The sequence below is a fragment of the Mustela nigripes genome, chromosome 9, assembly GCF_022355385.1.
Source record: "Mustela nigripes isolate SB6536 chromosome 9, MUSNIG.SB6536, whole genome shotgun sequence".
Taxonomy (NCBI): Eukaryota; Metazoa; Chordata; class Mammalia; order Carnivora; family Mustelidae; genus Mustela; species Mustela nigripes.
In genome coordinates this window covers 22,473,227-22,494,447 of record NC_081565.1, presented here as the reverse complement: position 1 = coordinate 22,494,447, position 21,221 = coordinate 22,473,227, and the positions used below count along the sequence as shown (strand labels likewise).

The 21,221-nt window shown below is 47.0% G+C and overlaps 1 protein-coding gene and 1 long non-coding RNA gene across 5 annotated transcripts in view; one reads left to right on the top strand and one right to left on the bottom strand.

Moving 5' to 3' along the window:
• Positions 1–9,152, top strand: part of PALM2AKAP2 (PALM2 and AKAP2 fusion) — a 446,352-nt gene extending 437,200 nt beyond the window's left edge. For 2 of the 4 annotated variants that reach the window (XM_059411096.1, XM_059411100.1), the window contains 2 exons: positions 713–751; positions 5,165–9,152. In XM_059411096.1, the coding sequence (XP_059267079.1) occupies positions 713–751; positions 5,165–5,263 (138 nt within the window). In that variant the 3' untranslated portion in view covers positions 5,264–9,152. The remainder of the gene's footprint in view (positions 1–712; positions 752–5,164) is intronic. The other 2 variants (XM_059411097.1, XM_059411099.1) reach the window with 2 other exon arrangements.
• Positions 9,153–14,436: 5,284 nt separating this feature from the next.
• LOC132025054 (uncharacterized) lies at positions 14,437–17,865 on the bottom strand. Its single transcript, XR_009406400.1, has 3 exons — positions 17,745–17,865; positions 15,279–15,374; positions 14,437–14,521 (listed from the first exon to the last, which is right to left on the bottom strand). It is a non-coding gene; the product is annotated as an uncharacterized LOC132025054 (long non-coding RNA).
• Between the last annotated feature and the right edge of the window lie 3,356 nt (positions 17,866–21,221).

The following is a 21,221-nucleotide window of genomic DNA, read 5'->3' as shown; positions in this document are numbered from 1 at the left end:
TCCATTCTTTTATGTCCTTTCCCTTAGCTGGCCCATTTTGTTTGGAGATTTTCTTGCAGAGACGTTGAGTTTCCCACAGGAACTAAAGGGTCTTTTAGTTCCTGCATGATCACCCGGCTGTCAGGAACTCATCCAGGCCCCCCAAAATAGTGACAGGGATGGCTGTGTGCCCTCCCTAGGCGGTGCTGGCCATAGTTTGGCTCACAGAATCTGCCCCCACAAACCTTGCATCCAAATCAAGTCCTTCCTGTGCTTTGGATCTTCTCTTCGGGGGACAGTGGGCTACAAGACTGCTGTGGGGTTCAAAGGAACTACAGGAAGAGAAGAGGCTGGTTGGCTATAGATTCTAGCAAATCCAGTATAGCCATCGAAGACCTCGTTGGTGGGCGGCCATCTGCACACAGGGGTGGGGAGGACTCTTGTTAATTCAAAACACAGAAAAATGGAAGCAGCAAATGTTGAATTAACAAAGTATGGCTTATCTGATATTTTTATTAATGAATAGCAGGGTATCTGTGTGCTCCCCAAGATAAAGTTTTAAATAAACTAATATCAGATGAAGCGAGTGTGGCACGTGTGTGTGTGATGGCCTCCCGATGTTCCGTCCCCGCCCGCCCACCCCCAGCGTGGCACCCGGTTTCCAGCTGGGGGAGGGTGTTGTGCGAGTGTGTCTCTGCTATGTACTAACCCTGCTCTTTTCCCTCTCTGCCAGTACACCTCTAAGTTACTGTCTTGCAAGGTGACTTCCGAGGTACTTTTCCACTTGTTTGCCTTGCTGTTCCTGCATGCCTGAGCCAGGTGCATGCTCCTGTGGTTTTGCCATTTCCTGATGTGTTCGAGGAGATGGGCAAGGACCCAGCTCGTCTCCCGTGTTTCTTTCTTCCAGCCTTTTCGGAACTGGGGACTCTGGGGACTGCCTGGAAATGTTGGGGTAAATGCAAAAGGGCTCCTTGCTGCTGTGCTTTGCTGTGCTGTGTGGTGGGACCAGAGAAGACCTTGCCCTGCTCATGGATCTGGAAGGGGTCTGCATGCAAAGGCACAGATGGTAGTTTCTTCGGGCACTGATAGCAAAGATAGTCTGGTGTGGTTAGAAGACAGTGCAGCTCACGAGGACGGAGCTGTGGATCCAGTCCTTTGGTTGGTTGGTTGGTTGGGTTTTTTGGAAGCTCCTTAAGCATTGAATTTCCAAGTTCCTCCCTTCTTCTACAGTTTCCTTTTTCACAGAATTCACAAATATCTGTGCTATGAAAAATCACAGTATTTTTCATTTTCCTCTAATTTTTAAATATTTTTCCTTTTTTTGCTACAAAATCACGTTTTTGTATTTTTTCTTTAGAATTTTATTATTTATAAAAGACTTATTGCAAGTATTCAGAACTGTAGGGAAAATCATTCATTCATTCTCTCAGTTAACAATTTATTGAGGACCTAGGACACCCCAGGCCCTCTTTGAGGTTCCAGAAATAGAGCCTTTGACGAAACCAAGTCCCCAACGTCATGGAGTTGGCATTCAAATGTTTCAATGATAAGAGATAATAAAGCAATAAATCCTACCCATCCAGGCTTGACCATGCTTATCATTTCATAATATTTGCTTAATATTTTAAATTATTAATATTAATAACAGGTATTAATAATTAATACCATTACTATTAATTTTGCAAATACCATTCGAGCTCCCTTGTTACTTCTCCCCAGCCCCCACTTCTCTCTCTCCGGAGAGGTGATGTTTCTTCAGTTTACTGTTAATCCTTTCTGTGCATGTTTTTATAGTTATATTTCATATGTTTGTCTACGTGGGTGACATCTTGGTTTTTGCATGCCTTAAAACTTTCCAGAAACATATCACATTGTTACATCCTCTGCTCCTTTATTCTGTCTACATTGTCTTTAGATGTGAACACAGGGTTACTGAGGGCTCTGGCTCATTCATTGTGACTGCTGTATCGTTCCCCGTCGAATGAATATATCACTGTTTATTCATCCTTCTGTTGATGATGTTGGTTCCTCTCTCTCTGTTTCCTTATTTTTTTGCAATTACAAACAATGTTTCAATGAACATTATGCGTTGCTCTGGAAGAATTTCTCTCTTCTCGGAGGGAAATACTGGTCAGAGGCTTTCTCCCCATGCTCCCACTCATGACATACTGCACGTTATTCTTCAGGATGGTTATGCTTACTTATAGCACAATATATTTTTAAAATCTCCCTATCTTGCAAAATAATTACTACCAGAGATGGAAGCTGATGATTATCAGTAATCTTCGTTTGAAAGATAAGAGTATTCTTTCATAAGATATAAAATAATAAAAGTTGTATCATCCCATGGACCCACCTCGATGACTAATTGTGGTTCTCATCTCGGCAATGGCAGTGGAAGAAAGAGGTCCTAGGCCCCATCCCCTTTGAGTTAACATAATTAAGAATAACAAAAATCAGGTATGTCCAAGGAAGATAACACTGGGCCCCGTCTATCTTCAACTGAAGAGGACTTAGGAAGACAGAATATTAACGTGAATGGAGTCACGGACATTCCTTAACCCCTCTGTCTTTTGTTACCCATCCCCCCAAGTACAATCGTCTGTTGGTTTCTATGAGAAACGAGCAAATTTGCTTGAATTCCTCAAGGACCAGAGACAGAAAATTAATATTAGGGGGGTTGTTCAAAGAGAGTTGATTTTTCTCCCTCTCACCAAACCTAAATCTGAATTTGTGAAAATGATAAACCTTTAAATCAGACTTTTTATTATTATTTTCAAATTTTTTAACGTTTTCCTCTCTCCCTCCCTGTGGAGGAGTATTGTTCTTTCTGTTGCTTCTTTCGACAGACTCCTTATGGACACTGAGCCGCAGTGTGGCACAGCGGCCTAGGGCATCAGCTCCACACCCACATAGGCACATATGACATTACTGTCTTCTGAATTAATTATGGAATAAATGCTCATTTAGATACTTTCTCCAGGGGCTTGGCCTTTAAATCTTCAAAAGGTCATTGTGGGATGCCTTCAGCCCTGAGCCAGTCCTCACCAGAAGCCTTGGATTACCTGGAGACAGTAAATGGTGTAGTGCTCCTTATAAAAATGCCTTACATCTGAACAGTTCATCATTTACAACCCCCTTCCAATAATGATGGAAATCGTTACAGTTCACAAAGTTGCGGAGCACAGGGAACTAGGCCGTACGTACATTGTATCATTTATTCCTTCGGCCAGCTCTGAACTATAGCTTTTAGGATTCCCATTTCACACCTAAGAGAACTAAGGCCCAGGGATAGATGACTTTTCTAAGGTCACACAGTCATTAGGATTTAAATCTAGACATGCCTGGGCTTCAGAGTCAGCACTGTCTCCGGAGAACGCCTGCGACCCAGGGCAGGTGCTGTCTCCATCTTGCAGATGAAGAAACTTGAGACACGAGATGCCATGAACAATACCGTGTTCCAGACGGAACTGGAAAGAAAGTGAGGACTTCCTGATCCAGTCCAGTACCCTCTCTTAGTACCGTGTTACCACACACTGACCTTCTAGACAATTCTCTACTAAACTACACTTCTTTGCCTCTATCAGTCTCTTATTCTTAGATATTGAATAAGTGACTGTAGTATGCTTACACACAAGACCCTGCGACATGGCTTATTGCTTAACGATGAACATTCATTTAGGAGACATGGCTAAGTGCGTCCTACATGGTAGGTCCAGCTGTCCCCACTGGGGAGCCTGGGGAAGGCTTCCCAGAGGAAAGCACATGGTGGGTCTGGGAAGTCCATCTATTTGTCAGTGTCCAAAGAAGCAGGTTGAGATGGACCCCCCAGTCGTGAATCTCCCTAGAACTTGCTCGTGCTCAAGACTGCCTGCAGCCTGCATCTCCCTGCTGCTCTGGAGTTGCCCGCCTTTCTGGCCCTTGCCAAAATGATTGTTCTGAGAATCAGCAAAGCCTTCACTGCAGTTCGGATCATCAGACAGTGCTGGCTCTGCTAGACTTTAATGTCAGAACCTGCATGTCCTAAGCTAATGCCACCATAATTTAAGTGGTTGGCACGCATGGGCTTGCTTGTGGTGCAGAGTCATGAAATCGAGTCATTTCTCATATGTGGGCCACCTGAATGTCATCCATCTGGATCTCATCTCCATCAAACCAGAGCTGGAACAGCCTGAATGAAGTTTTCCCTCTGGAGTCCACAGAATACTCGGGTGAACTGGAGGGAGGGGGGCCTTGCCCTGATGGTGGTGAGCCTACCTGTCCTTGATTTTGTGACCTTGGATTTCATTGATTAGCACCTGGGTCCTGATGTTGCATCACTATGCTCAGGTTGCTTTAATTGGCCTGGGAAGCTCTTTTTCTTTTCACTTAGTTTCTGTTGGAAGTTGAGTTCTACCAAAATCGACTTTCATGATATAAATATGATCACGGCTTATGTATGTCCACAAAGTTTGACGGATGGAATTCACACTGGCCCAGCTGTTTGGGATTATTTTCTGGTTTGCTTGTTTACAAAGAGACTGAGACAACTGATAACCTGTGCTGTCCAATATGGTAGTCACAAGGTCCGTGAGGATATTAAAATGAATTAAAATTAAATTTTTAGTTTCGCAGCCACACTGGTCTTATTCCAAGTGCTCCACAGTCATGTAGCTCAGTGGTTACCATGTTGATGACACAGATCCAGAACATTTCCATCAGACAGCACTGATCGGATAACATGTAGAGAACCACTGTGTTAGCGAAACACAACGCAGAGTCAAGTCTAGTTCAAAAACATGTCCAGACTTGTGATGAGCTCTGGGTGTTATATGTAAGTATTGAATCACTAAATTCTGCTCTTGAAACCAATACGACACTCTATGTTCACCCACCAGAATTTAAATAAAAATTTGGAAGAAAAAGATGGACATGCAAAACATTTCAGGGAAATTAAATCTTTTTATATTGAAAACTTATGAGTCAAATAGCAAATGAAATTTGGCAATGAAATGAATGCATATCCAGCACATCCATCCGACTTCATTTCCCATGTCTCTTCTACGTCCTGGCCATACCAGACACTACTACTTTCCCTTTCTTGGATGCCGTTGAGAGGGAAAGGACAAAAGAAACGGAGAAGCTGGTTTGTGTACATAGTGAACATCCATGATCTCTGATTCATTTTTTTTCCTTCTCTCTTCAGGTCCTTGAGGCCACGCGGGTTAATCGAAGAAAGAGCGCCCTGGCCTTGCGCTGGGAGGCAGGGATTTATGCCAACCAGGAGGAAGAGGACAATGAATAACAAACTTCCTTCCACCCAGAAGCTTCTTTGGTGCTTGGGTTCCCAAGAAACCAAGAAATCCACACATCAAAGCATTTTAATGGAATATTTATTAAAGTGCGAACAAACTCCACAATCCTTATGTAGACCAGAAGCTGCAATGACCAATGATGAAAAATCAAGTGAAAAGAAGCCCACCCATCAAACCCTAGAAACACCCAGGAGTCAAAAGAGAGAGGATTTTTTTTTTTTTTAAAAGACTTAAAGAATCACCTGGATTTGGACCAGTCCTTCGACTCACAAGGACAAAGCAGTAACGAGTCAACACGGCTGCCACGGGCAGAACTAAGACCAGCGTTTCTGGGTGATGAGGACAAACATTGGTAACACTGGCCACGTAGAGCAGTAGAGCCCACGCCGGTTCAAGCCACGGGGCCTGGGGTACTTCCTACACTGGCTTCCCACCTTCACTCACGGCATCCCAGGTGTTGGGATAACTCTGTTTACTCCAGCAGCCATAAAACAAAATGCAATTTTCTCTCTATCTGCCCGGAAGAGACCATTAGGAATCCATTTCTCTTCCATTTAGTTGTTTTTAACTGGGAGCAATCAGTGATGGCAATACCTAAAATCCACCTTTTGGAGACACTTTCTTCATCTTGCAAACACAATCTATTCTACATGAAGGGGTTGAGAAGGAGGGAGAAAGCCAAACCAAATGGATTGTTTTAGCTTTAGGATCTCGTCTGGTTTGAGTATTGACTACTTTGCTGTTCATGAGAACACATTTTCACAATTATGTTTCTCTTCACACGAAAGCTCTATTTAGTGGGCAACAACTATTTTTATGATGGGATGGGGGGAGCGTATCCATGTATGAAACCTGTACACATTCAACAGCTTGGCTCAAGACGGTAGGGATATTGTTGGAGTGGCAATCATTGAAAAAGGGCAAACTCTGCCTGAGGCAGAGGACAGGAAATAAAAAGGTGTTTATAGCTATATTTTATATTATAAACTGGACCTTGGGAGGAAGAACGATAGATTATTTTGGATCAGTCAGAAAGGAGACATTAAAGAAAAGGTCATGAAGGTAGACAGAGAAACAGGGAGGGAGGAAGTGGGAAAACAAGGAAGTAAAAGATACTATTTTTGCTGAGCAACCAGTGTTTTTCAGGATGATCAAGAGAAAAATATAGAATAGAAATTTTAAGTGCAGGCTTGGAATCGGCTACAATTCCTAAAGAGGGTTGTGTGTGTACACGTATGTGTGTGTGTGTGAGCGTGTGTGTGCCTTAGTGTGTTTGGGTCAAGGGTGTGTACAAGAATGAAAGTTCCAGAATGATCTTGGGACAAGGGTGTACAGTGATTTCCTCCAAAGCTGTTTGCCAGTGTCAGGAGTGAGTGAGAATTTCTTTTTTTATGAAAAGGGATATAGAGGCACCGACCGGATACAGTATTTGTAATATTAAATTGACCTAACCTGGTATTTGCAGGAGTCGCCATTGAAATGTTAGGAGCGGTTTTGTAATTTGACATTGAGAAAAGTACCGTATTTATTCTCATGCTTTGTATTCATAGCTTAGTACACTGTGGAGGACGCCAGCTTTGCTCTCTGTCATTTAAAGCAATATGAAAAGGGTATCCCATAATTGGGTGCCCTGAATTTCTGGATGAGAAACATTTTTAATTCTGGCCATGAGAAAAAAAAAAAAGACCAGCCTTTTTTTTTTTTTTTTTTTTCTTCTTCCTATTTCTTTCAAAACTGTGGTTTTTAAAAAAGCAATAATTAAGCCAGACCTCACTAAAATTCTTTTTTGTTTTTATATTGTTATGTCATAAGCTCTGCTATGTTACTCTGATAGGTAGCGATGCCACAACAGTGTGTATGTAGATGTTAGGCACGTTATCTTTGCTTCTCTTAATAGACTAGTGTTGACTTTAGGGGGGAAGGTTTATTCACAGACCAGCAGCGGGCATTAAGTAAAAATGCACCTGTCTGATACCTCACAAGGATCCTTCAAACTGCCAAGGGAAACTGCTATTTGAAGCCAAACTCTAGAGATGGGGGGTGGGCACCATCCTTATATGGTTTTTTGTCCTGAATATTCTGAAGGGCTACTCAGCCAAATGTGCTGGCCACCGGGAACACAACAAAGATCCCTACGGCAAGGAATTCTTTTTCAAGTTGGGGAGCCTGGCGTGGAGACAGACGTGCCCAGGAAAATAAGGTCTGTGTTAGGTGGGGAGTCCTGATGGGTGGAATGGGGGGAACCCAGGAAGGCTGCTTTGCCTGAGGATTTCCAGCCTTCCCGCAGCAGGCACAGGACTGAAAACAGCTGGGACAAGACCTTCGTGGGGCCCCGGGGGCACAGCGGTAGCTAGGATGGCTGGTGAGTGAAGTGGGTCTAGGCGGAGCACCAAAAAACGGAACATGCTTCATGCTTTCTGGACTGACTCTGCCTCTGGTAGTGATCCAGACGTGATAGAGACAAACACCGTCTTTCACAAGAGGAAACAGCCCTCAGGACTGACCTGCAGGTTTTTGTTCAGTTTTGATGGAAGCTGTGTACCCACCCACTTTAAAACCTACATTTGAAAAAGAGAATTTGCTGCGGATTGAAAGCTTAGGAGGTCACACAATTAATGGAATCGCTCTAGAGGCAGACCAGTTGGCCGCTGACTCCGGCTCATTGAACCAGAAGCATGAATCACGTTGTGCAGAGTTCTAGAGCCGAGTCCCTGGGTGCGTGCTCCGTGCGTCGATAAGGCAACAAATGCAGAGTTTCCGTGACCCTCCCGTAGTCCCAAAGCTGCTTACCTATGGCCCCATCATCTCCAGCCTTTGCTTGTTCCCTCTGCTGCCTTCTGATGACTGATGGCAATTTCCTTGCTCCACTCACTCCCGATCCTATGAAAATGTAAATTACAGTTCCCTTGGAAGAGCCAGATTTTCTCTGAGCTCTTGAGTTTTTTACTCCTTCAGAAAATACGGGGCTTTGTACATCGCACCCTGCTAGGCTCTGGGATCCCAAATGAACCCCTTGAACCTTCTGAAGATGCAGCAGACCCCTGGAGGAGAGTCATTCCTGCGTAATCCATGAAGAGGAAGAGGCTTGCCCTGAAAATCAGCCTCTGATGCTCGTCCCTGCCCCCAAATAGCACGCAAGCTTGTTAATCTCAACTATAACAAATATTTAGATTCTGTAGATGTTAAAAGCTTTCCTGAAAGTGTTCCTTTCCACAGTGTTTATAGATGTTCACTTTCCTCGGGGGCTGATGAACTACTGACACGCCTTGGCTTTCTCATCCAGAAATTATGGAAACAGGGTCTGTCAGTGGTAGGAGGCGAGGCTGTGTTCCACTTAGTTGACACAACACAGTTTCCTTGCCTCTTCACACCTCTGCATGCTGCCTACCCTAGACGATGACATATAAGCAGTATATAGATCAGTGTCCACATAGACACACAATACACACACACACACACACATAAAGCATAACAAGAAACACTACAACAGTGTCGACTCTTTGAAGACAATTAAACATTTTTCCAACTAAAGAATGGATGTAATTAAACTATGTATTGAAAAAAAAATAGCCTAAGTGTTTAGAGATGGTGACTATATCCAGTTTTAGTGACAGAACCAATTTCCTGAATTTTAAGCATTCAGTGAGTGAGCTGCCAATATTGATTTTGTGTTGCCCTGGACCCAAATGACTTTTTTTTTTTTTTTTTTTTTTTTTTTGGAGGAGGAGAGTGGGGAAAGCAGCAATACTGTGTTTGAAAATTATACTCTGTATCTGGCTCTCCTGTGTATGTTAACCACTTAAATGTTATTATCCTGCTTCGGTTTTATAGTGATTGTGAGGCATTCAATGCAAGTATACAATTATTTTCTCATTAAAACCCAGTGTGTGCTGTGTTTTTATAACCCACGGCTGCTTGTTTGACTGGGGGTGGGGGGGGGGTCGGAGGCCAGATCTGCCACGCAGTGACACGCCCGCACCCTTGGCCTGGACTTCCGTGCAGCAGCACCCGCGTCTTGCACATTGGGAACAGAAAAAGCAACGCTAGCTGGTGGGGCGTCCCTGTAACAGGCTGTCCCAGTCCCCTTTATGTGATGCTGTCTCTGGCTGCCCCAGCTAGAGCCTCGAAACCTCTGTTGGGACCTCAGGAATGTACAGGGCCTCCAGATCGGGTAGGTAGACGCACAAGGTCAAAAGGATGGCTTGGCAAACAGCAGGACAATTGGTAAAACTCAAGCTTCCCTTCAGCTCTCGGGCTCTAATTGTTCTTACTACATTTCCAGCACCTGTATTGGGCTCCCCTCCGAAGAACAGAGAATTTCAGACTTTGAAGAGCGTACGAAGATTGCAGGTTCATCAGAAAGCTTCCTCTCCAAATTTCCTCCTGTCTTCCCACCCCCGGCTGCTCCGTTCACTCTCCAGCCCCTCACAGTGACTCACGCCCCAGACCTTGTGTCTCCCGCTCCTCCCCCTCACCCCTACGCCCTGCACCACCCCACCCCTCTCCTTGGAGTTTCTTCCTCCATCTCTCCTGGTGTATATGACTTCTTCCAACCTTCTGAGACAGCGAAGTTGTGATCAGCTCTGGATTCAGTGTCCTGGTCCTCTTTGCCTCTGTCACTCCTAGTATCAGAGTGCTGGGCAAAGCCAGGGGTGTCCAGGGACAGAGGACAGGCACTCAGAATGGGAGGCAAAGTTTAGGATAGTCCAGGTAGAAGGAAGAAGGAGTCTCACTGAGGAGGCTCTTACCAAAACCAATGGGAGGCATTAAAACCACTAATGGTTAGATGGGCGTACAGGCTTTTTGCTCTCTGACCGAGACCTCCTGTCCCTACACCACTTTGATCTCCCCTGTACTTACCAGCTGTCAAAGACAATCACTGGGGGACACATGAGGCCACGAAGTTACCTCTGAGCATTGCTCATGTTCATTATGGGATGCCTGTGTCACAAGAAAGTGTGGTGCTTATGTCCCTCCCTGCACAGAACCCCCACAAAGTTTAAAACTAGGCTGCTGGGAACACAGAGAACAAATAGGGAATTCAGAGGGAGACTTGAAAAGGTTTGACAGGTCTAAGAAGACACAAAGGCAAAGAATGGGGCCTCCGAAAATCCCCGGAGATGGCACAGTAGCAATTTCAAAATGTTGCCCAAGCATGCAGATGTTTTCTTTCAGAGTAAGAAAAATGCGTAATAAAGATTTTTTTTTTTTTAATTCTGCCATGATCTAGTATTTAGTATTCTCAGCATCTGTTCAACTTGATGGGAGAATTATCCAGCTGCTTTGTTCTCAGTTCACAGGTGGTGGGCTCTGAAAACCTAGGATGCCTGTGTGGGCACCCCCAGAAGAGTAAAGTGGCAAATCTCTGTTTCCCTGTTGGTTTGGTTAGTCTCCGCCTACCCACTGAGACCACATTCTGTGTCCGCAGTAGTTCTCAGCTCCTGGCAGCGATGTGCCTCTGTGGAGCGCGGCTTCTCCTGCTTCAGCAAATACCTCTGACACCTGGAGGGCTTGTTAAACACAGACTGGGGCCTCGTATCCAGGGCTTCTGATTCAGTAGGTCTGGCGTACGCAGCCTAAGAATCTTCTAACCTGTTGCCTGGACATGTCGCGGCTGGTCGAGGAACCCCAGTCTGAGAATCACCGACCTAGAGTAAGTAATGAGTAGGGTCTGGGCGTACCACTTAATGTTTGAAAATGGGGGAACGGACACCTGATTTATAAGCTGCAGATACCGTCACATGTGGTCCCAGGTTGTTTTGAATATTGTATTGGGGGGTGGGGTGTGTGTGCCTTTATCCAATATGCCAAATCAATGCTTTGTGGGTCTTGGTGAACCAGGGTGTCGATTCCATTCAGACTCTGCAGAGGACCCCCCCCCCCCTTGAAGGGGTTGAGCAAATTAAGAAGAAAATGTCAGGAGAACGGAATATCTAGGTACATTCAGACTGTGATTTCAGGGTAAGAACAAGGGATTCATTTGACCTTTGGGAGTTTTTATTGTGTGTGGGGGGGTAGCAACATCAGGACCCTGTAAGGTTTTTTTGTTTTGTTTTTGGGGTTTGGTTTTGTTTTGTTTTTACATGGCTGCATAATTTGAGATGAGATACAAAATAAAAGGCATTCCTTATTATCCTTATTTGGTCTAAAGCAGCACTTCTCAATTTCTGACTCCATCTGAATCACCTGGAGAGCTTTAAAAGTTTGGGTTCAGTTGGCCTGGGCTGGCGATTAAAAAGCACCCCAGGAGACTAACCTGCGGCAAGCTTGAGCAGCACTGCCCAGGGCTGTGGCTCCCTTCTTGGCCACACCCACACAGGGTCCCCAGGAGTTTGCTTTTAAGATACCGGCACTTGGGCCTCATTCTCAGATATTCTGGTATTTTGTCTTCACGGGGCTCAGACATGGCTGTGAACGTGGGCGTGTCTTAGCAGCTCCCCAGGTGTTTCTAACTTGCAACCAAGATTGAGAATTGGTAGCCTAGTGGAGAAATGTGTTTGCCTCATGGCCTGACTCTATCCGGAAAGTTCTTGAGGGCAACCTCAAAATGTAATGAATAAAAGGCCTTGAGGGGCTGAACCCGCCCATCTCATGGGTCCCAGGAGGCAGAGGGCAGTGTTGGGGGCTGAGGGAGGGGCTTTGTCTCAGGTCTCCTCTCTTCCAACCTTCTCTGGCTGACAGCAGGCCCAGCTGTTCAAGCTTTTGGGTGAACTGAGGAATGCAAAAGCTACAAGGGAGGCATGTTCTAGCTTCCATTAGCTGCACACTGCGAAAGAACCCAAATGGACACAGAGTTATTTCTGGGAGAAGAAGCCATGATCGTTAGAAGCGTTTGCTGATTTCTGTGGTATAAATATTCCTACAGCGGCTGATTGCAAGATGCCGATGGTTTAACAACTATTTTGCAAATCCCTGAATATTAAATAATTGGTGGAGATCAGAAAACGGGATAACCTAGAGGTCTGGAGCTAAAGCCCCATTAACAGCCATCATTTGCCTGAATATGTTTTTTTTTTTTTAAGATTTTATTTATTTGACAGAGAGAGAGATAACAAGTAGGCAGAGAAGCAGGCAGAGAGAGAGAGGGGGAAGCAGGCTCCCTGCTGAGCAGAGAGCCCGATGCTGGACTCGATCCCAGGACCCTGAGATCATGACCTGAGCTGAAGGCAGTGGCTTATCCCACTGAGCCACCCAGGTGCCCCTGCCTGAATGTTCTGAACCAGTCACGGCAGGTAGCAATCAGGGGCTCAGGACTCTGACCATCTCTTTGGATGATCGTGATATGTCCCGGAGAGCAAAACCACCCAGCCTAGGTCTAGTGCTCACTCCTGTCACCAGGGGCTGTGGCGCGGGGCAGGGGGTGCTGGGAAGACCACATACATGACACCAAAGAGCCCGTGTTGTGAACCATGGCCTTGGACATCTAGTATTTCCACGGCCATTGTCAGTGTCTGACAAACCTCTGGGATCAGACAGGGACCTCAGAGTTGGGACTCACCACTTTTTCAGCAGAACCTTTGACCATTTGCTTATTCTAGATTGGATTTCTGACTTCTAGAGTTGCTGTGCAGAACGGATAGAAATGTCGGGAGCCGGTGAGCTCGGAGTTTACTTCCCGGAAAGGCCTGCCTTCCGTCAGCAAATCCTTACTGAGCGCCTACTATGTGTCCAACGCTGTGCACATAAGAACAAACGAAAACGGAGGTTGTCGGGATGTTTTCACTGGGATTGGGGGAGCTCTTTGCATAAGGAATGTGGGGGCAAAGCTGCTCCAAAGTCGGGCACTGTGTCCCCACCTGCCTGTTAAGTGGGGCCATCCTGTGCAGGTCTCACACTCTCTTAGCATGCTTTAAAGTTTTCCCCTTAGTGTGGGAACTATGTAACTGTAGTATTCTGGGCGCGAGAGAGAACGATCCAAATGGAAAGATGTTTAGGAGAAGCCACAGATGTTCCAGAACTCATCAGGGGAGGGTCAAACGGCGCTAGGAACCTGCCAGGAGACACTGAAGAAGGAACTTCCTGCAAGAACAGGAGGGCGGTTCAGTCGCCTCCGGGAAGGGTGGAGTTTCTCACTTTTGGGGGTTCGCCTTTGCCTGCAAGCACGAAGTGTGGCCACTAGGTGGCGATGGTGTCTAGGGCCAAAGCCGCCTCCCCAGCCGCGAGCCTTCCCCGGGGGAGTCAGGACATTTTCCCACTCTGAACACAAGACAGGAATCCTTTGAGATCTGACATGGAGCGACCCCAAAAACACCAAAATGGAAGCCACCACGTGTGCAATGCTATGCGGAGGCCCAATGTGGCCCTTTTACTTACACTCACATGTCGGCGGAAAGCCGACCGCCGCCAGCAGAGGGCAGCAGGCCTCTACCTGAGCCCTTCCAAGAGCCAGCGCTGGTGGGTTCCTTCGCTCCATTCCTGGCAATACTCCTTTGAGGTTCCTACTATAGTATCGTCTCCATCTTACAAAGCAGAAAACCCGCCCTCCGGGCGTCTGAATAACTTGGTGCCTATGACAAGTCTAGGGGTGGAAGGAGGATTCAAACCCAGGCCATCCTCCCGGCCAGAGCCTGTGCTCCTGCCTCCCCAACTTTCCTTCTCGAAGACTTGATTGAACAGCAAACAAACCTCCCGTCTTGGTCCTGGGCTAGCTCTGCTTTCTGTCAGACTGGTAGAGCCTGCGCTGAGCGCAGACCAGTGCCAAGAGGGAGATGGCACTACTGGGGGCTGGCAATTGGGGGTGTCGTCCAAGTCAGGGCAATTGGAGGGGGCCGGTTGCACTGACGGTCCACTAAAAGCCACTATTGTCACAAAGAGCCAATGCATGCTGAAATTCTGGTTCTTTCCAACGAGGCACCATGGTTTGCCGTCTTTATTATCACGATTGCCTACGGAGTCCTGCATATGTTCTGGTGGGCCACAGACGTGATCGCCAGCTCTCTCTTGCCTACAGCATGTTTTCCTTGGCTCCGGCTGTCTCCGTGTACACACACACACACACACACACTCTCTCTCTCTCTCTCTCTCTGTCTCTCTCTCTGAAGAAACACTCTAGTTCTAGATGTCTGCTTCTGGACTGGGCGTGGGGAAGCTAGACTGTCAATGAAGAGACCCAAAAATTAAGTCAGTGTCTGAAGGAACATAGTTTATTTCTCTCTCACATGACAGTCCAAGGGGAGCCGTGAAGGTCCGAGGGCAGACTTATTTAAGTTGGTTTCTTTCTCATCCTGTTCCTCCATCACCCCCAGGACCTGCGGTCATAGGTATGGTCCAGCTTTAGGAAATAGTGAGATGCAGCCAAGCCACTTGCTGAAAACATGGGTGTGGCCATTCCCTGGCTTCTCCGTGGCATTGAGACAGACTGTAGACTGGCTTCTAGAGATGAGGACTAACTATTTCTAGAATTTCCACTGCCGCCACAGAAGCTGTTAAGGGAACAACCCAAAGGCAGCCTAAAGGAATAAGCTATTAAAAACGTGATTAGGGTGGTGTAGCCTCTCCCAGTCCATGGTCTACGTGTAGCGTAGCTTTTTCCAGAGTTATGACAGCACAACCTTTGGGATGACAAATAGTGACAAGGACAGATGAGAGGAACAGAGAACTAGAAAGTCCTCTGGACTCATCAGAATCTCCCTTGTCTTTTAACACAAAGAATAATGCCCACAGAGATACGACTGTGGAACACGGGGTGTTTTGACCCTTTAAGGTTGACCACATAACTGTGTTGTGCCTAAGGACCCGCTCACTCTAAGAGATGTCCACTGCAAGTAGACGGGGCTCCTAGTGCTCAGGCTCTTTGCGTGTGCACTAGTGGTGAGGTGGGACCTGGGAGACTCAGCAAAGGGTAGACCAAGAAGACTGTCCCTAAGAATGTCAGACCCCTCTGATGTGTGTCTCTCTCCCGCATTGCACTCTCCCTGGGACAAGGCTGCCTGAGCATAAAACATTCAAAACTTGAGTCCTCGCAGCCGCAGAACATTTGAAGTAATGAACATGTAATTAACACACCTTATCTTTTCGATGCATCCTCATCATCTATTCTTAATGTCACCTAAACCCTCTGCTTGCTCAGGGCACTTGGTCCTTGACAATCAGCCTGGGGACCTGGAAAGGGAAAAGCTCATGACACGGGGGCCTAATGAGGGCTCTCGGTTGTACCTCCCTGGGTTCCATAAATATGACGAAAGAGAATTCAAGGGCTCTGCCCAACCTGTGTGTGAGGCAGCACAAAGGGTATGCTGCAGGGAATCTGTCACCTGCAGGGAAGAGAGAGGGGACACCGTAGAGCAGCTCTCCCAGGAGGAAGGCAGATGTGAAAAGAGACGAGCACCAGAACAGAGCCGCGTGGGTGAGACCAGAGGGATGGGCTCAGAAATGGCCAAGATGGAACCAGAGGGTTTGCTGGGGAAGCGTACATGACTTTAAAGAGATTATAATTACCTGAGGTGAAATTCGCATAACTTACAATTAATCATTTTTAAAGTGAACAAGTCAGGATGCTTAGTCCATTCCCAGTGTTGAACCATTTCATCGTCTCTATTAGTTCCGAAACATTTCCATCCTCCCCAACAGAAGTCCCCTCATCCGTGAACAGTCACTCCTCAGTATCCCCCCCCCAGCTCCTCGCAACCACACATCTAATTGCTATCTCTGTGAATTGGCCAGTTATGGACATTTTGTGTAGATAAAATCATACAGTATGTGACCCTTTGGATCTGGCTTCTTTCACTTAACGTAATGGTTTCTAGGTTTGTCCCGTTTATAGCAGGTGTTAGAGCTTCTTGCTGTCTTAAGCCTGAGTGGTATTTCCACTATGTGGACAGACCACATTCTGTCTCTCTATCCGTCCATCCACTGGTGGCCACTGGAGCTCTTCCCAGCTTTCGGCTCCTTTGAGGAGTGCTGTTGTGAACAGACATAGTCATGTACTTACGTGAGTCCCCAGTTTCGGTTCTTTGGGGCACATACCTAGGAGTGGGTTTGAGGAAACTCTTGAAAATCTGGTTTAATCCCATCCATAACTTTCGTGTCAGGAGTCTGGGATTAGCAGAGGGTTGTTGGAGAGAAAGTTGAGTGAGTTCAGAGCCCCCCCACCACAGAGGGGGCCGGGGGGTCTGCCTCTCCACTAGCTGAGGGAAAGGGATTTTAGGGACCCTCAAGGAGCTTGTTGTGTGTTCTCTGAAGATCAAGGAAATGGGGAAGTGGTCAGCTTCCTAACAACGTAGGAAAGAGAGCTGGCTGTGGGCATTAGAGCTCCTCCCTAGAATCCATGGGCACAAAGCGTGGTGCAGCCATGCTGTGGAGCAGAGGTGGGTTGCTCACTCAAGAGGTGCGAGGTTTCCTTAGATCCTGCGTGTAGAGCTGCCCAGAGAGGGGCTGAGCAACAGCAGAGGGAAGCTGGAGCTTCACCCTGTGCGCAGACCAGCAGCCATTTGGAGCGGGGTACATCCTCCCTCCCCTGTCAAAGGAACATCCCAGCGAGGAGAAGGTGGATCTCCAAAACCAAGAAAGGGAAAGCGTTGGCTCTCGCTCCTTCCTTCTTCCCTGCCCATCTCCGGGTGGTGTTAGTCAAGTAAGGTCTTACCTCACCTCCCTCCCTCCCAGCCACCGCCTACTCCCCGCCCTGAAGAAGACAGAACCCTCTCCAAGGAACTCAGGATGAGAAGGAGAAGCTCCAGGTAGGTGAGCCCTAGCCCAGCCCTAGCTGAGCTTCCCACCTTTCCCCTGCGGACAGAGCTACAGAGGAAGAAGTTTTCCCTTTGAATGAAAGCAGAAATCTTTTCTTTTTTAAATGACACTGGACAGAATGTACTAAGTTCTCAACCGAAAAGGTGTTTTGTGACTTCGTGGCTGGAGTGCTTCCTATTTCTGTGAGTGATCAGAAATGCTACAAGCCCAGCTGTGAATTTCATCCATGACCATGGATTTGTTAGTTTGTTTGATTTTGTGGGGGTTTTTTGTTTGTTTTTATTTATTTGTCAGAGAGAGAGAGAGATCACAAGTAGGCAGAGAGGCAGGCAGAGAGAGAGGAGGAAGCAGGCTCCCTGCTATGTAGAGAGCCCGATGTGGGTCCCAATTCCAGGACCCTGAGATCATGATCTAAGCTGAAGGCAGAGGCTTGAACCCCTGAGCCATCCAGGCACCCCTGGATTTTGTTTTTAATAAAACTAAATAATATATTAAAACGAGAACAAACAGTACAGACCGGAGCGGTTCGGTAAGATTTGGTGTTGGCATTTTAATTCTTCGGGTTTCTGGTCACACCTGGAGAAGGGTGTGGCGTTAAGCATCGGGAGAGCCAAAATTTCTCAGGTTCGCTGAGTTGAGTGTTGCTTAGAAAGTGAATTTCTGGCTTAGACTGCCCCTCTTTCTCTGACCCCGTTTCTGTGTGCACCACTGTTTGTGGTTTATGATTCAGATGTATGACTATAGCCCACAAGGTGTGCCTGTGCAATGTGTTGGAGCTTTACTTACCCTCCTGAAGAACAAAGCGTCTGACATTCCTACGTCCCTGGCTCTTGTCGTAGCACAGAGCCTGGTATGCAGAAACTGCTCGGTCCCTGGAAACGGTGTGTTCTCTGTCCGTCTGCAGACTCCTCATGTGGTAACCTGCCACGTAACCCACTACGGTGGCCTCTCCCAAGCTTCACTGGCTGGCTTGACTCCACAAGGAGCCAATTAGAAAAAAAGGGGAGGGGGCTCTGCTCCCTTCCGAGGTGGCTTCCAAGGGACACTTTTCTTCCCTGCCCCTCTTTAGCCCAGAGTAGGAAAAGGGGACCAAAAGTGGGTAAGCAAGCTTGTCATGGTGGCACAGTCTCTCCCAAACCAGTAAGCAGTTCTCCAGCGTCTCTATACCAGTGCTTGGAACACTGACCGGGGATCTTTTTTTGCTTAAATCTAGAAGAAGAAATCTAGCACACGGGATGCATGCAGGGGACAGTCTGTGTCATGACCCATGAGATGGCATCCGAGTCACATGGAGGACTTGCTCGGACACACTGTGTGGCCTCACCCCCAGAGTGTCCGGGTCGGCAGGTCCGGGTAGGGCTGGATCCCATCTCCGACCTGTGCCCAGTGAAGCTGGTGCTGCTGGCCTGTGGGCCATGGCGCTTGGTGCTCAGCGGGGGCACCAGTGGTGACCCCAATCGCTCCAAAGTTAATCACTCTGAAATTGTTAAAGTGTTTTAAAACACTCTGAACATAACTCTTTGCCCACACTCCTCCTCCCTAGAGAAATACCACAGAAAGTGCTCTCAGGAGCATTTTGCCCGAACTGCCCCAGACTCTTGCCCGGAAGTATTTTTTCATTGTGATCATTGAGTTCGCTTTCGTCTGTGGATGGCTTCTAGCTCATCTCAAGAAGAATCCTGAAATTACAGAACTGTGCAGCCCCCAGCGACCAATATGTTTCTGGTTCCATGTACGGAGAACACACAGATGGGTTCTCGAGGCAGTCCAGAGTCCCCACGTAACTCTCCCCGGCACAGAACACAGTTGGGCCTGTGTATTGGTTAGAGGATCAATGGTCCTTCTGCTCAACTTTCTTTTTTAGACAGCTCCAGATGCAGGGGTGAATGTTCTCACCCACACAACTGGTGTGATACAATAAGCATGGGCTACAGAACAGCCCCCTCGCTGCTGCCCCTCCTTAGGAAGTCAAGTACAAGGCTGAGACCCAAAGGAGAAGGGACATGAAGATTTGAGCGCTGTGCTTGGTCCTACAGAGAAGCCTCTGTTCTGTGAGAAACTTTGAGCCTCTGGTTTGTAATCCATGTGGTCCTAAGGTAGTGGGTCTGAACGCTGACCACACGTTAGAATCACCAGGGGGAGTTTTCAAAAAGTGCCCGTGTTCCACACCAGCTGGTCTAGACAGGCGTCTGTTAAAAAAAAAAAAAAAAAAAGGAGGGAGGTGAGAATTTAACAGAGAGAAATGAAAGCAAAGGCCACCAAAGGACATGTACAGCAAACAATATTGACTTTATTCATGATGGGAAAAAAAAAAATGGAAACAGGACAATGGGAAAATATGGTTGGGGTTACCTGGAAGAGGCTGAAGGGAATTTTCTAGAATGTTGGACATGTTTATCTTGATCTATGCTGTGTGTGTGTGTATCTAGCTATGAAAATGGTGTATATCGCTAAGATATACACGAAAGATTAGTGCATTTCCCACATTCTACATGTTTTATGCTTTGATTAAAAAGTAAACTATAGAATATCAATGCTCTGGCCCTAGTCTGGAGACTGTAATTTAATTGGATAGTCTTCAAGCCCCCGATGATTCTCTCGTGCAGTCGGGGATGGGAAGCACTGTCTTCAAGAACAGGGCCCACCCAGGTACATGCCGTAGGCTGGAGGGGCCAAAGGGGGGCCCCCCTGCTCGCATGTGGGCCAACTCACCAGGGTTTGCCACAGCGAGCACTTGTTTTAAGTCTCCTTTGCATGCACACACCCTTTGGGGACTGGTGGTGATCCTTGGGTGGTCGGGGGTCTTCCCAACAATTTTGGGTGGTCGGGGGTCTTCCCAACAATTTTGCTGGCACAGGGTAGAAGAGCTCAGCAGAGAGGAACCTGGGATCTGGGGGAAAGTCTCCCCTAGCCCTCAGATTGCAAGTGTGGCCACATGCGCAGTGGCCAGAACCTTAAAAGGAGCTAGCAAGGGTCTGGTAATGGGGGAGGATCTGGCAAGTGGAACCTCAGCCTGGCAGGGCGGGTGTCCACGGCTGGGGCAGGAGCGGAGATGGGCTCTCTCAGAACCCTCTAACCAAGAGAGCACCACACTTCTTGTGAAGGAGAGCGGTGCCTGCATTGGGAAAACATATGCTAATCAGATCTCACATGGATTCGGAGGGAAAGCTCAGGCTTAAAAACACTTGAAGTGTGGGTCCGCAGAAGGTGCCGCCAGCAACTTTTCTCTTCCTTCCTCCATTTCTTGGCCAAGGCTGAGAGGCTGGCGTGCTGCCCGGCCTTGGTTATGATCCTGGACTTGAGGAATTCAGGGGGTGGATTAAAACAGCCAGGTGGTAGATTCATCAAGGAACAGACAAAGGGGAGATAAAAGGATTAAAAATACATGGTGAGTGTATTGTCTTCCCAGACAGAAGTGAATGGGAAATCTCAATGCAACCGCCCAAACCCAGAGCCAAGGAATAAAATTGAAATGCAATGTTCATTCCCTTGAATACGGTTTCTAGGAAGCGTCTTGCTCATGCGCTGGGGAAGACACGTCATCACAGCAGTCAGAAAAAAAAAAAAAATCAACTTCAGGAATTTATGTGCAGATGGAAAATGTGGATGTGGAGTCAGTTAGGTCTTTCTCAACAGTAAGGAGGAGACCTAAAGGAATGTTCGTGCAAAGTAGGGATAACCAATGCCTGGATGGCTGGAACGGGGTTAGGCGTTAAGAAGCAGAGTATTTCGGGGCACCTGGGTGGCTCAGTGGGTTAAAGTCCTGGGATCGAGTCCTGCATTGGGCTCTCTGCTCAGCGAGGAGCCTGCTTCCCCATCTCTCTCTCTGCCTGCCTCTCTGCCTACTTGTAATCTCTGTCTGTCAAATAAATAAATACAATCTTTAAAAAAAAAAAAAAAAAGAAAGAAAGAAAGAAAAAAGAAGCAGAGTATTTCGAAAAAGTCTTAGGGTTCTCTCTGGCCTCCAGATAGAGGCACCAATTTCACCACAGTTTTCAAGTCAGAATATTTCAAGAGGATTTCCTAGCTATGATGGTGTAGAAGTAAAGGAAGGGAAGGAATCAGAAGGAAGCAGTGTAGCATAGTAGTGTTGAAAGAGAAACTGAGACATAGTAAACATTTAAAGAGTTTATTTGAGCAAAAATCTATTCAGATCCGCTAGCTGCAGACTAAAAGTGCTTAGGGGTGCCCCACCAACAGGAGCTCAGGGACAGACTTTCATACAGTAGACAGGGAAGCAATGTGAGGAAATTATTGATTGAT